Source organism: Anthonomus grandis, chromosome 9, assembly GCF_022605725.1.
Source record: "Anthonomus grandis grandis chromosome 9, icAntGran1.3, whole genome shotgun sequence".
NCBI classification, from domain to species: Eukaryota; Metazoa; Arthropoda; class Insecta; order Coleoptera; family Curculionidae; genus Anthonomus; species Anthonomus grandis.
In genome coordinates, this window is record NC_065554.1 from 10528426 (window position 1) to 10543790 (window position 15365).

Below are 15365 nucleotides of genomic sequence, written 5' to 3' on the forward strand. Positions count from 1 at the left end.
ATGTATGTCCTTTAATAAAACTAAAGTAAAATGGTTTTTTATTTTAGTTGTACATATACATATTATGTAATTTTATTCAATAAAACATAATGAATGTCACATAAATTTTATTTAAAATAGAGATTACAGTAAAGCCTCAATAGTCCAGACTAATAACGACGACGGTAATCCGGATTAATGAAAAATTCGGATTACTGAAACTTGATGTCTTTTTACATACATATGTATATGTTTTTTATTAGGGAATATTATATGTATATGTATAACTAAAAAATTGCCTACAAATATGTGTTAAAAGAGAAAAACATACAAATTAAAAGGATAAACTAAATTACATGTTTGCTATGTAGTAGGTACATAATAAAGCTAATTAAAAAAGCCATTTCTTTAAGTCTTTGAAGAACAAGAATATCATGCAATGGCACTCAATATTCTTCAGCCCACTTTAAGCATAAATTGAAGCCCTTCACTGCTTCATCATTTTTGACTCCTTTCTCTCTCCCTTGAATTTCGTCATCATCTTCACATTCTTCGCCGCTGCTATAATGCATTTTGTTGCTTTCTATCTCATCTAATACCAAGTTGTCATCATTTTCAATCCAGTTATTCACTTTATTAGGATTTATCTTGTTGCTGTTTGGAGCATTGCCAAAACACCCGTTAAAGCTCGTAGCATTTCCTGTAATTGCTTTAGCGAAATCAGATCATCGGCTTCGTATTCTAAATCATTACCAAAAACCGTTCCTTTTGGAATTACTTTTTCCCAACATTTTTGTAAAACCTCTACAGTAAGTTTTGACCATGCGTTGCTCAGTAAGTATGTTGCAGTTTTGAGATTTAAGGTATTTAATACCTGGATAACATTTTCTTCATTTTGTGATAAAATCTGGGCCAAAAGGCTCTTACGGTAAAACAATTTAGTCAACCTTTTTTGATCCATAGGTTGCAGCAATGCTGTGCAATTTGGCGGAAGAAAGATTGTTTGGAAATGTCCATCCTCACTTCTCAGTTCTTCTGGCGATCCATGGCTTGAGGCATTGTCAATGATTAAAAGAGCACATTCAGTTAGATTTTGGCTTCTTAAATACTCTTTTACTTGCCTAATAAACGAATTATGAAACCACTCTTTAAATATTGCAGATGTCATTCAAGCATTGCAGGAATTTTTGTACTCTACAGGTATGGGTACATTTTTAAATGCTCTGGGATTTTTGCTTTTCCAATCACGAGATTTCTCAATTTGTGAGAACCATCTCCATTTACACATACCAGGAAAGTAACCCACTCCTTACTTATTTTTTGTCCCAGTGCTGTCTTTTCTTGAGAACGAACAATTGTTTTTTCCGGTAACATTTTCCAGTACAACTCTGAGTCATCAGCATTGTAAACTGCGTAGGAATTAAATTCAGGTCTTTCATTTTCTGTGCCAACATATTTTTTAAAGGCTCAACAGCAGTTTTGTCATTGGATAATTTGTCACCACAAATTTTTAAAGCTCTCAAACCATGGGTTTTTTTGAAATTTGCGATCCAACCTCGACTGGCTGCAAAATTCTCATTTCCATAAACATCGTTGTAGATTTGCTTTGCTTTGGCTGCTAAAATTGATATAGGAATGTGTCTGGAACGTTGCCTGCAAAACCATTCGAACAATCGCTTTTCTATTCTGGGATATTCTGGTTTTCTTAGTGTTTTCCTAGCTTGTGGTACGCTATCACAACCGCTAATAAAACTAAAAATAAAATACAAAACATTAGTAAAAATAAAACGTCTTTATAAACCTTGGCACATACCTTTTAATGCTCAATTTGTTCTTTTTAATATCCGAAATTGTGGATGTGCCTACATCGTATTCACTAGCTAAGGCTTTTCCACTCACGCCACGTTCTAATCTGTTCAGTATATCAAGCTTTTGTTTTAAAGATAATGTTTTATGCTTTCGTCTTGGAGCCATATTCCCCAGAATTGGTGTAGGAAGGCCAGGAAGCAATAAGTGTCGACTGTAATACCTACCGTTAAAAACTAAACTTTCGAAAACTACCAATCAATTTAAACTTGTCAAAGCCTGCAAAACAGCTGAAAACAGCGCGATCCGGAGTCACACATACTTATTTGGTAATCAGGACAAAACATCATTAAAAAACTTGTCTAATGTTTAATATGCCTTAGTAACTAACAATCTTTTTAAATCTAATATAAGAGTTAAGTTTTCTTATATGAAGAAGAAGGTGATTTAAACATTTTTTTTACCCATGTAAATAAAACAACTTCTCACTTGCTCTGAATGTGGAATGGTGGAATGTGGAATTACATACAACTAAAGGGTGGATGTAAGACCAGTTCCAAAGCAACTGCCTGCTACAATTTCCGCTGGTGCTTTTGGAATACAATAGTTATTGTTTCAAGCATATATAAGCAACAAAGGGTGAAGATTCTATTTTGCACAAATTACTCCACAAAGGGCTCTAATTACTCTTTTTTGCAGAACAGATACTGTATTAAAGAGATAGTGGGTGCATGATCCCCAGAAACAAATCCCATAGCGAAGATGTGACTCGACAAGGGCATAATTGATGTCTCATTTTATTTTTATATTGATACAAATATAATTAAAGTTATAATATCAAAAACAAAATAATCAAGACAGTTTTTGATACACAATGTTTTCTTATTACTGAATTAAAAGTTAAAATTTAATTTGAATACAAAGCAATTTTATATTTATATATATTAAATTTGTTTACAAGATTTTCAAAGCCTTCTCTTCTACTAAAATGTTGGAATTATGAAACATTTGTTTGCTGCTATACCAGACCACAACGAAAATTCAGAAATAATCAATCAGAGTTGTACCTTTCCTAATTACTGGAAACACAGTTGTGTCACCCCAATTTTTAAATCTGATAATAATGATGATATTACTAATTACAGGATAGTATGCAGTCTATTAGCAATGGCTAGAGTGTTTGATAAGTTATGACAGTGTCAAGGTTTGGTAAATGACAGCCAGTTTGGTTTTGTGAGGGGTAGGTCTACTGTTGAGGATTGGGCTTTATATAAGATGATCCTTTTGGAGGCCTCAGAGACAGGTTATCAGGTTGATTCACTTTATACTGATTTTTCCAAGGCCTTTGACTGGGTTAACTTTAAGATTCTTGTGGGTAAGCTATTGGCTCTGGGATTTTTTCAAGTTTGATTGGAGAGCTTTTTAAAGGATCAAACACAATCTGTAAGAATCAATAGATATGTGTCAGATACCTTTAATGTAACATAGAGGCTACCACAGAAGTCTCATTGTGCTCGGCTTTGATTTCATCTGTTTGTGAATCATATAATATAATATGTTCTATATCATATTAAAGGCATTTTGTTTGCTGATGACCTGAACCTTTTTTAGACAATCAGGGTGATGTGGGTATATTTTTCGACCTTTCAAAGACATTTGATAGCCTAAACAGGGAAATGCTTTTGAGAAAACTGTATATATATGGAATTAGGGGATGCGTTCTTGAATGGTTTAGATCATATTTAAGTCAAAGGTATCTCACAGAGTTATCATTAAGAAAGATGGCATAGTGCATAAATCAGATATACCACAAAATACAGTAGGAGTGTCTCAGGGTAGCATATTGGGATCTATTCTGTTTATAATTTTTGTTAATGATTTCAGTTTTAAAATACATTACCCATATTACAATATAACATAATTTGCAGGTGACACAAATTTATTAGTAAAATAAAGTGACCACATTTTCATTGAGACAAAGTGGGACAAATGGAATGAAATAAGAATGATAATTTCATTATATATACATATAATTAAATTATCATTCTTATACATATACTTGTATAATATAAAAATTTTAAAAAAATATGATTTTCACTGTCATATTTTTGATCCGAGTGAATACTCTCCAATAAATTCAGATAGTTTATTAAAATAAAGTAGAGCGCAAATTCTACAATTTTCAAAATATTTTGATAATGAATATTATTCTGTTTAAAATCAAGGAATAACTCCGTCCATTCTTTATCTCTTTGTCGCACGTTTAGTAATATCGTTTTTTCCACCATGCGAGACCGAAAATTTCAGCATTGCATCAGCATCGCACCATACCATAGAGTCTTGATTTTTTTAATAAATTGAAATTTTTTATTTAGCCCTTTAAATATGCATACTCTTTTTTTACACATCTTTTATTATGCTAGAAATAAATAAACAATTTACTACAAAGGCTAAAAGACCGAACCGAAAAACCGAACGTCAAGTCACCACCTAGTAGATCTAACTTGGTACATTGCCTATTTTAGTTTACTCTGAATGCATTTTACGTGTTTTTTATTTATTTTTTGTTTCTCTATTTTCACCATAATACATACATACTTAATAAATAATAAGTTGTATATTTTTACAGTGCATTTAAAATAAGAAATTAAGATTTATTCTAAAAAGCGGCACTGTCCCGGAAAAATCGGGACGTGTGGTCACATTGCAGTAAAAGCATCTAATATCAATGAACTTACTGAAAAGAGGGAGTTTGTATTTAAATTGGCAGATAATTGGTTTAAGAACAACAGCCTAGAAATAAGGAATAAACTAATCTAGTTCTATTCAGGACCAAATTAAACAAATTAGAAAAACCTGATTCACTTATAATAAGTAATTCCCAGTTTAAAATAGGAAGCAGTACCAAGTTTACCATATAGAATATTTGAATGGAAAACTCAATCAAATTTGTTATTGCATTAGATTTGTTTAAAAATATGTAGATGAGTCATATAAAAAAATACTGTATTTTGCGAATTTCGAAAGCACTGCTAGATATGGTATTATTTTTGTGGGCTTCTAACTCTAGGGCTCAAGAAATTTTTATAACACAGAAACGTCTTAAGAATAATGTATAAACTGCATTTTCTACAATCATGTCGTGGCATCTTTAGATCTAAGAAAATCATGGCCATTTATGCTCTGTAAATATTGAACTGTTGATGTTTGTTTTTAAAAACAGCCAAACTTGGTTCCCGGCGAATATCAATTACAACTATAGTACACATACAAATAATATCCCTTTTTCAGTACATTGCTTAACCTTATATGAGAAGGGTCCTTATTATATGGGCATTAAGCTTTATAACAAGTTAAGTAGCAATATAAAAAACATTACGAGTGAGAAGCAGTTTAAACTAAAATTAAAGCAGTTCTTAACTAATCTTGAGTTTTATTGTATTGAAGAATATTTGAACACTTAGAATTAGTAACATTATTGATTTATTAGTATTAGGTTGTTTGTGTTGTGTACTTAATAGGGTAGTTGGGGATCTTTGATGTCATTTCACCTTATATTTGTTTTTTACAGGTATTGTATGAATTTATATAATCTGAAATAAAGTAATAAAAAAAAAAGAAATTATTGGTATGGACAGTCTTGAAATTAGCATTTATATATGTTAATAATATGTCTGATTATCATAGAGCTTAAATGGGGAGACTGAATTTACATATCTTGGAACATAGAAGGGTTGTTTTAAAAATTCTAAACCCTATTACTGACTGTTCGGAATTGTTATCCTTGATTAATTTTAATGTACCTGCGCAACAATAATTTATTTGTATTGTAGTTCCATCCAACAAACTATGGCCAACACGCTCCTCTGGATAGAGCACTTGATCAATTGTTAACTCAACCCTGTGATTGACATTTTGAGTGTTCACCACTCTCTGACTTTAAAAATTGTCTGTTGTGTAGAATACTTCAATGAAATGGCGAAGTGTACAGAATTTACTTTACTTTATAACAAAAGATACAAATATTGGGTACAAATTTTCTTACAAACTAAACAATGAAGTATTAACACTTTATGATCACTACACATGCATACAAAAAAAGAATATAATACGTTGGTAGGTAAATTAAAAAATAAAAATAATATAGCTAACATACTTAAGATAACAGAATTTACAAAACTAGAAAACTATTACTAAAAAGAATCATTAACAAACTCTTCAAGGCTATAATAGGCTTTAGGAACAAATTAGATTTTTAAGGCACTTCTTGAACATTTTAAAGCATGCTATTTTTCTGATGGAGAGAAGGACATATTATAAATCTTGCGGCTTATACAGGGTTACTGGTAATTCGATACATTCCTTTGGAGATATGATAGGGGAGGGGGTAAGAAGTAAATTGAACCCTAATATGTATTATGCAAAAGTTGATAGTTTTCGACATATTTAATTTTTTCTGTTTTTCTTCAAAATGTAGACCTTAGTGGTTTAAAAGGCAGTTTCCAGAAAATCCGCTGTATATTTTTTTAACTTTTTAGGCAAAATACATGCTCAACACAATAGTGTTACGTTTGTAATGGCAAAAGTCCCGCAAATAGTTGTCACCATAGGTAAATTCTCGATGCAAAGTGTAATTTTTTTTTCTTAAATAAAATACTACACTTTCTAGTGGATATTTTTTGAAAAAAAGTTATACTACATTCTTCAAAATTTACTTAAAACTTCCTTATTACCTAAGCTAGCTCACAGGATACAAATGCTTAAAAGTTAGGTGACATGGTTTTGTATTTTTATTATAAATTGTAAAGTAACGCATTTATCAGTATTTACCTTCACAAATCTTGTTCAAAATGAGAGCCTCTATTGCGAATACAGGCTCGGCAGCGCCTTCTCATTTCAGTCTTTGTTGTTCTAGTTGTTATGGTATTCCTGATCTGCTGGGCAGCGTTGGTTATTCTTTGGATAAGATCTTCCCGGGTAATTATTGGGGTTGCATAAACCAGTGCTTTCATTTGACCCAATATGCTATAATCAAGCGGGGTTAGGTCAGGGCTTCGTGCTGGCCAAGCTATTGGACCTGACCTACCAATCCAACGATTCGGGAAACGTTCATCCAGGAACTGCCGAACTGACCGCCGAAAATGAGCTGGACAGCCGTCATCTTGAAATATCATTCGTCCTCTAACGGCGAGAGGAATATCGTCAAAAAGATCTTGTAGGTCATGTCGTAAAAAATTTTCATAAATATCCCCGTTTAAATGGTCTGGGAAAAAAATGTGGTCCTATTACATCCCGGCCAATAAGTCCCATCCACCCATTTACAGAAAATTTTCTTTGAAAACTGGTTTCTCTTGTTAAACCGGGATTTTCTTCGGCCCAAAAATGAAGGTTATGAAAATTTGTAATGCCCTCATGACTAAACTTTGACTCGTCCGTCCACAAAATGTCGGTTAAAAAAGTTCTATTGTCTGCATCAGAATTTATAATAAATCTGCAGAATTCTACCCTTCTTATCGGGTCCCCTTCTTCCAATCCTTGGACAGGCGTATAATGGTAAGGATGGCTTCCCATTTGCCGAATCGTGGACCAAACTTTCCATTGCGATGATCCTGTTTGCTGCGCTACGGCATTAGTGGATGTGGTTGGATCGTCTTCAAAATGTCTTAATATTTCCTCCTCATCTTCTGCTCGATATACGCGAAGAGCGCCAGCGTCACCTCTTCTTGGTTTTACGGATCCAGTTTCAGCGATAGCTCGGTAGGTCGAAGCGAAAACACGGACATTTGGAATGCGGCGGTTCGGAAAGCGACGTTGGTATTCTCGGCGAGACTCCGCGGCATTACCATTGCAAAACCCATAAACAAACATAATATCTGCATATTCAGCGTATCTCCATAGCGCAGAAACCAATAGAATACCTTCTTTGAAAACACGAGAAAAATAAACTCGAAACTCGTAATTTAACTACTTTCCACAACAATTATTGCTGTCAGACTATCTACACATCAAATTTTTAACAATAAAATTAAAAAAACAAATTGTTGCTATAGTACTTAAATACCATAGAAGTAAATACCACTTGGCATTTTTCAAGTGCGTTCTTACTATTAATAATAAAAATACAAAATTCTGTTAAAATTTTTGGTAGCATTTATAGCCTATGAGTTAGCTTAGATAATAAGAAAGTTTTACGTAAATTTTGAAGAATGTAGCATAATTTTTTTTCAAAAAATATCCACTAGAAAGTGTAGTATTTTATTTAAGAAAAAAAAATTACACTTTGCATCGAGAATTTACCTATGGTTACAACTATTTGCGGGACTTTTGCCATTACAAACGTAACACTATTGTGTTGAGCATGTATTTTGCCTAAAAAGTTAAAAAAATATACAGCGGATTTTCTGGAAACTGCCTTTTAAACCACTAAGGTCTACATTTTGAAGAAAAACAGAAAAAAATAAATATGTCGAAAACTATCAACTTTTGCATAATACATATTAGGGTTCAATTTACTTCTTACCCCCTCCCCTATCACATCTCCAAAGGAATGTATCGAATTACCAGTAACCCTGTATAAATAAGCAGTTTATAGTGAGAGATGATGTTGGTATGGGCAAAGGAAAATCACGGAATTGATGAGTATTTGATCCAGTATTTGGTAGTGGTCTATCAGATTTATAGATGAGTGCAAGTGTCTCCAATATATATAGTAAGTGAGCAGTTAAAATTTGCTCTGAAATAAAGAATGGTCTGCAGGAACTCCTTAAACCAATGGCCAACAAAGATGTCTCACAGTTTTTTTCAGAATTACAAAGACAATATTCAACATTCCTTTTGTACACACACCCCAAAAGGGCAGTTCATATCTGAGATGCGACTCAATCAGTGCAATATATACTGACCATGCAACCACCTTTCCTAGTTCCTGCACTGCTATTTTAACTGCAAAACATCCAGAGGAGTTTGGATGCAAGAGTCAAATGGTCTTCAAATTTCCATCAATAACAAGATCTAAAAATCGTAAATTTGTTTTTTATATGTCTTAATAAAAAAATATTATTATGTATCTTATACTCTACTATGGTTAATTTAATGGAAATATGTACTTTTTCATTCATAGATTTTAAACAATTTTATAATTATATTTTATTGTAAAACTTAAGTCACCTGTATATTTTGTTTAAAAAAAATTGCAAAGCAAATGGAAAATGGGGTCTCAAAGTCATTAAAACCAAACACACACTATAAAATTATCTTTTTAGATAACCCATCTTTGAATTATTTTTCTTGTTGCTTTTATTAGATGATTTCAAGCCAGCTTCAGTGGATACAAATAAAAAGGCTACTCTTGATGTGGGAGATAATAGCCAGGTGACTGTGACAGTACCTCATCTTGGTAAGTAATCAAATATCTTCATAACTTCATGAATACCTAATATACTTGATAAATAATTATTTTTTAGTTTAATTAGTTTAGTTTTTTAATTCGTTTTTTAGTAAGTTTAAATATTAGAAAATTAGTTTATTTATTATCATTATTGTCACATTAACAAAATACTCTTAATAATACTAGATGGAGCAGGTACTACCCAAACAGTCTTTAAAGGTTCCCAACGCCCCTATACAAAAGAGTGTGTTCTTATAATAGACAGGGTAACAGGGGAACTTACTCTAGAGAAATTAACCTGCAACATACAGCTGAAGAAGACAAGAAGTGCATTATTAAAATCTAAGGGACCGCCCTTGCCTCAAGGTAAGAAAAATATACAATTTTGATTTTTATAATGCTTTGTTCATATTTTTAATTAGGAAATTTTTTAAAACTAAAATTGTGTGAAAATCTTGTTATTAGAAAATATTTCAAAAAATTTTTTATTAATTATTGAAAAAATATCTTATTTTAATTAAAAATATATAATTTCATACTCCAAATTAATATTTATTAAAATTAGAACTTGAGTATCTTAGGTAAGGAGCACTCAATATAATTTAACAGATCATCAAACCTCATTAAAACGTATGTCTATAAAGTATCGCATTTCTCACCCTAGGAAAAATATGCGCTTTTTAACCATACAACTTCCTACCAAAAATTAAAAAGACCGCTCAACAAACAACCAAGATATTGGCTTGTATTTATCTTAAGCGGGACATTCTGTATACTGATGGGCCATTAAAAGTATATGTAGGCACTCTCAATGCGCTTTTGCTTCCTGGCATCGCGCGCAAGCTTCATAAGTTGTTGATTCTCTCTTGTAAGGTCCGCATTAAAAAAAAATGGTTCCAGCCTAAAGTCCACATGACTCCGAACTTATCCTTTCCAATTCCTTCTTTTTTTCTAAATAAGAAACCCTTTTCCATCCTGTTCCTCAGTTCAACCATGATAGGGGAATTTTCTCTATTATTCAATGCATTGCAATGATGAGTTTTTAGGGATTTCAAGGTTCAAACGTCTAAAAACAGTCTTCACAATATCTGGGCAAATCCAAAGGGTTGCTTAGCCGTTTTAAACCAGAAATAATTACATTATTTTCGGTTCCCTTCTGTTCCGTTCACATCAATTTATTCTCAATTTTGCTAATGGTTAATTAAGGGTATTATTTTCTTTTTCAATTTTCCTTAGTGTTTCTGTGGTCTTGATCAATTCATTTTGTTGTTCTTCGAAAGAGATTAAGATTAACTGTGCCCTTGATGAATGAATCCTTGATGTTGCCAATCTCTTTCTTCATGGAACTGGTTTCACTTGATAAAACTTAAGGATATGATTTAGTGTAAGAATTAACTTTTCCAAAAGTGGTAACCTTTAAGGTCTTTGGGGTCCATCTTGACCCTTTATTGAACTGGAATCAGCATTGAACGATAATTATTTCCAAACATACTAGTAACTGTGCACTGATGCGTAGACTTAGTGATAACTTATCAAGTAAATAGATATCCTGTATTCAGTCTATTTTAAATGATGGCATTATATAATAATAATAAGCATTTATTTCAAATTTCAATACAACATGTACTCAAACCTCCAGCCAGCACACAGAACATAAAAATTAGATGACAAATATAGGGGAATTTCTACATACAATCTATAATTATGATAAGTTTCATAAGTATTATAATAAGCAATTGTTTATGTCACCCTCATCAGAGATGAGATTAAAATTTTTGGACATAATGAAAATGGTATCATGCAACATAAAATTCGATCTAGCTTGCTTGGGAGCAAAAGCAGGCTTATACCTTGCTTCCAGTCGGGGTACATGAAAAGATAATTGCTCCAGAAGGAAGGGGGCAATCAATTTTCTTGTTAATGACCTTCAAAAGAAAACTGATTGAATGTAACGTCCGACGTTCCGCTAAGGGCACTCCTCCAAATCTTGATAACAGTAAAGTGTGATGTATACCTCTATCTGGGTAGACATCATCCTTTCGATATGCCAAATATTTAAAAAAATGCCTTTGAACGGCCTCCAAAGTATTCACTTGGCAAATGTAGTAGGGATTGTAAATTAAAGAGCGATACTCAAGTCTTAAACAAAACTATAAAAAAGTATTTTAATTGCTGAGGGGTTATTAAATAGTTTACAGTTTCTTAAGACAAATTCTAACATCCTTGAGGCTCCATAGGCAACATTCTCAACGTGCGGTACAAAAGTGAGTTCCCTGTCAAACACTAGATCAGAAATTTTAGATTTTCTTATTAGGGAGACATCACTTATTTGACAGTCAAATATTATGGAATTCTTATTCGTATAGTATGATATAACAGTTGGTAAAACACACCACTCCCTAACCAAGTTAAAACTATGCTGCAAGATGGAACAGTCTTCGAGGGTAGTAACATTCCGGAAAATCTTTCAATCAATCAGTGATATTTAAAAGATCATTAATAAATAATAGAAAGAGTAGTGGTCCCAGGTTATAACCTTGGGGTACCCCTGAAGTTAGAGTAAAACTAACAGACCTAAATCCCTCGACCTCTATAAATTGTTTTCTGTTTGTCAGGTAGGAAACCATTAACTTCATAAGAATCTCTGAAAATCCATACATACACATCAATTTGTTTATCAATATTTGATGGTCGATCTGGTCAAAAGCCTTGCTGAAATCTGTGTATATCGCATCTAGTTGGCATTTTTCATTAATAGCCGCACACACCTGGCGAGAAAAACAACAAAGATTGGTACTGCATGATCGACCTGCGAAAAATCCATGCTGGTTGATAGATAATCGAGAACGAATTAAAAAAAATATCACGGTAGAGGATTGTTTCAAATAATTTGGAGAAGTTGTATAGGATCGAGATAGATCGGTAGTTTTCAATAAAATTGGAAGCACCTACTCTTGCGGTCTTCCACGTTTCAGGAAATGTGCCAGTATGGATTATTAAATTGAATATATGACTTAGTGGTAATGAAAGTACCTACACACAATCCTTAACGACAAAGCTAAGGATCCCGTCGGAACCTGCGGTAATTTTATTTTTCAGGGATCTACCAGCACTAATAATGTCATCTGTGGTGATAGTGGGGCTAATGTGGACATAGTCAGAGTCACATGTTACATAAGTGTTCTGTTGATTTAATGGCTTAATGTCCCTGTACACGTTCTTAAAGACACGGGCAAAGGCTGACACAATGTGTTCTGGGCTTACATATGAAACAAATGAGTCCTTCATAGATGCAGGAATCTGTGACATACCCTTCCTACTATGAACAAATGACTAAAAGATTGATGGATCCGAATGTATATTATCCTCTGCTTGCATAACATGATCTCGATAAGCTAAATCCACCTGGTACTTTATACCCCGACGCAAGGAGGTGTATCTGGAGTAATAAAAATAAGTGCAATGGGATTTAAAGTCTCTAAAGGCTTTTTCCTTCTTAATAATATTATTTATTATTTCCTTGGTAAACCAAGAAGGAAAACTTCGTCGTCTTTGTTGCCGAAGGGGTGTAGTTGAAACAAAAATGCCTTGGAATGTATCATAAAGGGTACAGCAAGTATCTGAGACGTTAGAAGAATCCAATATCGAAGACCAGTCACACTCTTGTAGTAAACTATACATCCTTGGAAAGTTTGCTTTTCTAAAAATTAAACTCTGATCTGTTATCTTTAGGGACAGAAAGATTAGAGGCATGACAATATTGTGGGAATCCTCCAGTGAGGCTGTTTCTGTTTTTATTTTAGAGCTCAGAAGTGATGATCATCCATTGCATTTTTGGTGTTTTACCTCTATCATCGTTATATTTTTTCGCATTGGCCTTATTTGTTAGAAAAAAAACCTGATCTTTTTCAAAGAAATGAACAACATTATAGTGAACAGATATGGTCGGGGTAACCTTTGCATACCTCTATATAAATCAGGTTTCTTTGAAAAGGGTCCTCAGCTTAGAGCTATTAAAGAATATCTATCTCTTCCAGGACATATTAGAGACATAGGCTGTATCAAAATCTTTAGGGAAGAAACAGTAAAATATATCCATGAAAACTGTTTTTATAATTTTAACAAGTGGTAAATTTTTGAAACACACTACATCAATGTTCATTGTATTATGTATATTATCTTATTTCTATATATCTTTGATCAATTGATTATTTTAAACGTTGTCCTATCTGATTATTTTAATTAATAATTTTTCTCAAGTGCGAATTTTAAGTTTTTTATATTAGGTGTAAGTACATAATGTTTTCTTTTTTCTCTTAAGCACCAAAATGGTGCACTGTATTCGACGTTGCTTTGTGATTGTAATATCATGTTGTTGGCAATAAAAGTTATTATTTTTATTTTTATTATTATTATGAAGATGTCATGCCAAAGAACAATTAAATTCCCCCTGGGTAAGGGGAAACATTCACTTATCCCAGGTATCCCAGAAGGATGAAGCTCTGAGGGCGTCCTTTACATGTTATCGGACTCTGTTCGTTTCCTTCATTTACACATAATACAGTTAAACTAAAATTACATGTTTCTTAAACTAGTTGACGTTATCTGCGTTACCAATGAACTTTCTGACGATTCGAGATTCATTAGCTCATAGATGCTTTCCTTGAGGTTCAGCAGTTTTATGTTTTCGATTAGGCTCTTTGATATTACTCCTGTTGTTCGCACAAAAATTGGGGTTGTCCGCACTTCTAAGGGTTGTCTTCCTAGAAATTTTACCGAATAATATTAGGTCAGGCCTATTGTCACTTACTCTGTAAGTACAGTGTAATCCCACTACAATTTGTGTTGCTCTATTTCAAGAACTTATAATATGGTACCTTGGCTGCTGGTAAGAGCTTTAGTTTTTTTTGCGAGTTCTTGATGCAGTATCATGGCAACTAGATCATGCCGTTCTTTATATTCCATTGGTGCAAAAATTTGACATCCACCGGTGACATGCTGAATGAACTCCGTTGTCATCTGTTACTTTGTACTGTCGAGTCTTAGATAGCCATAAGAGCCCCTTCAGTTTCGGGAAAAAGCTGTTCGACACCGCTATGTCGACATACCCTTGTTGAAGCTCGTGAACATGCCCGCCATGTAGTGGTTTTCTTATCCGAGCTTGCATTTTTTCTTGCTCGGTGCTATGGTGTATGGGTAGCTCAAGTTCCTGGAGTTTAAGCGGTGTTGAGTCGTCTGTTTCACATACGGCACGATGAATGTCTGATGTTTCAGCCTTTCTTAAGAAAAAGGATCGCAAGTTACTAATTTGCTGAGTCAGCTGTCAGTCATTCCTCTTTCCACCATCTGTCGAGGTAGCGTAGTTCGTTCTACGGCACTGCGCGGATGATGCTTATTGGCTTTCATTAGGAGTGTTCTAGCCTTTCTTTACAAATTTTCGATGTCCGTTTTAGTCCATCCTATAATACTAAAAGAGAAAATTAATGAACTGACTCCATATGTATTAATAGCTTTAAATAAGTTTCTGCTATTAAAACTTGTATAAAGTAGTCGTCGCATTCCTGTGACCTTAGCAGTCAGCTGATTCTTTAGAGTTCTATGGTCTATTTTTTGCGCCTGCTTGATTAGATTATCATAGGATATCATAGGACCGTCCATAGGATTAATTATCTGACCGTTTTCTGTTTAAAAGTCACCTGGTTTTAGTTTACCAAAGGTTATTCCTATATCATCAGTTTTTTTCCATTATTATTATTAATATTATAAATATTATTAAACTTTCGACTTAATCCGTTGAATATCCCCTTTCATATTGATACAATTCTCGTCTAAATCATCGAGCTTATTCTGTAAATCTTCAAGAGCCATTTGTATGTTACGCACTTGCTTAATGGTATCAAATTAGCCTTCGCAGAAATACAGAACGATACAAGATTGTGTCATCAATGCTCTTATGTCACTGGAGGTCCGTTTTGAGCATTCTCTGCATACAATGTTGCTACACGTATCGCAATGACCGTCCAAAAAGATCTTTAATGGTCCGGTCTCTAATAACATTGACATAGGTACAGGATTTCTGACACTTAAAACACGTTTCCATTATAAATTCTTTATTTCAAAGTCGAAAACGAAGGTTCCTTTACTGGTCCAAACCTTTTGATGACCAATAATTCACCTCTCACTGTTTTTCTTA

The 15365-nt window shown here is 33.3% G+C and overlaps 1 protein-coding gene across 1 annotated transcript in view; it reads left to right on the top strand.

The window, feature by feature from the left end:
• LOC126740237 (ell-associated factor Eaf) overlaps positions 1-15365 on the top strand; it is a 49179-nt gene that overhangs the window by 11861 nt on the left and 21953 nt on the right. The window contains exons 3-4 of the mRNA XM_050446172.1: positions 9089-9181; positions 9359-9538. Coding sequence (XP_050302129.1) covers positions 9089-9181; positions 9359-9538 — 273 coding nt within the window. The remainder of the gene's footprint in view (positions 1-9088; positions 9182-9358; positions 9539-15365) is intronic.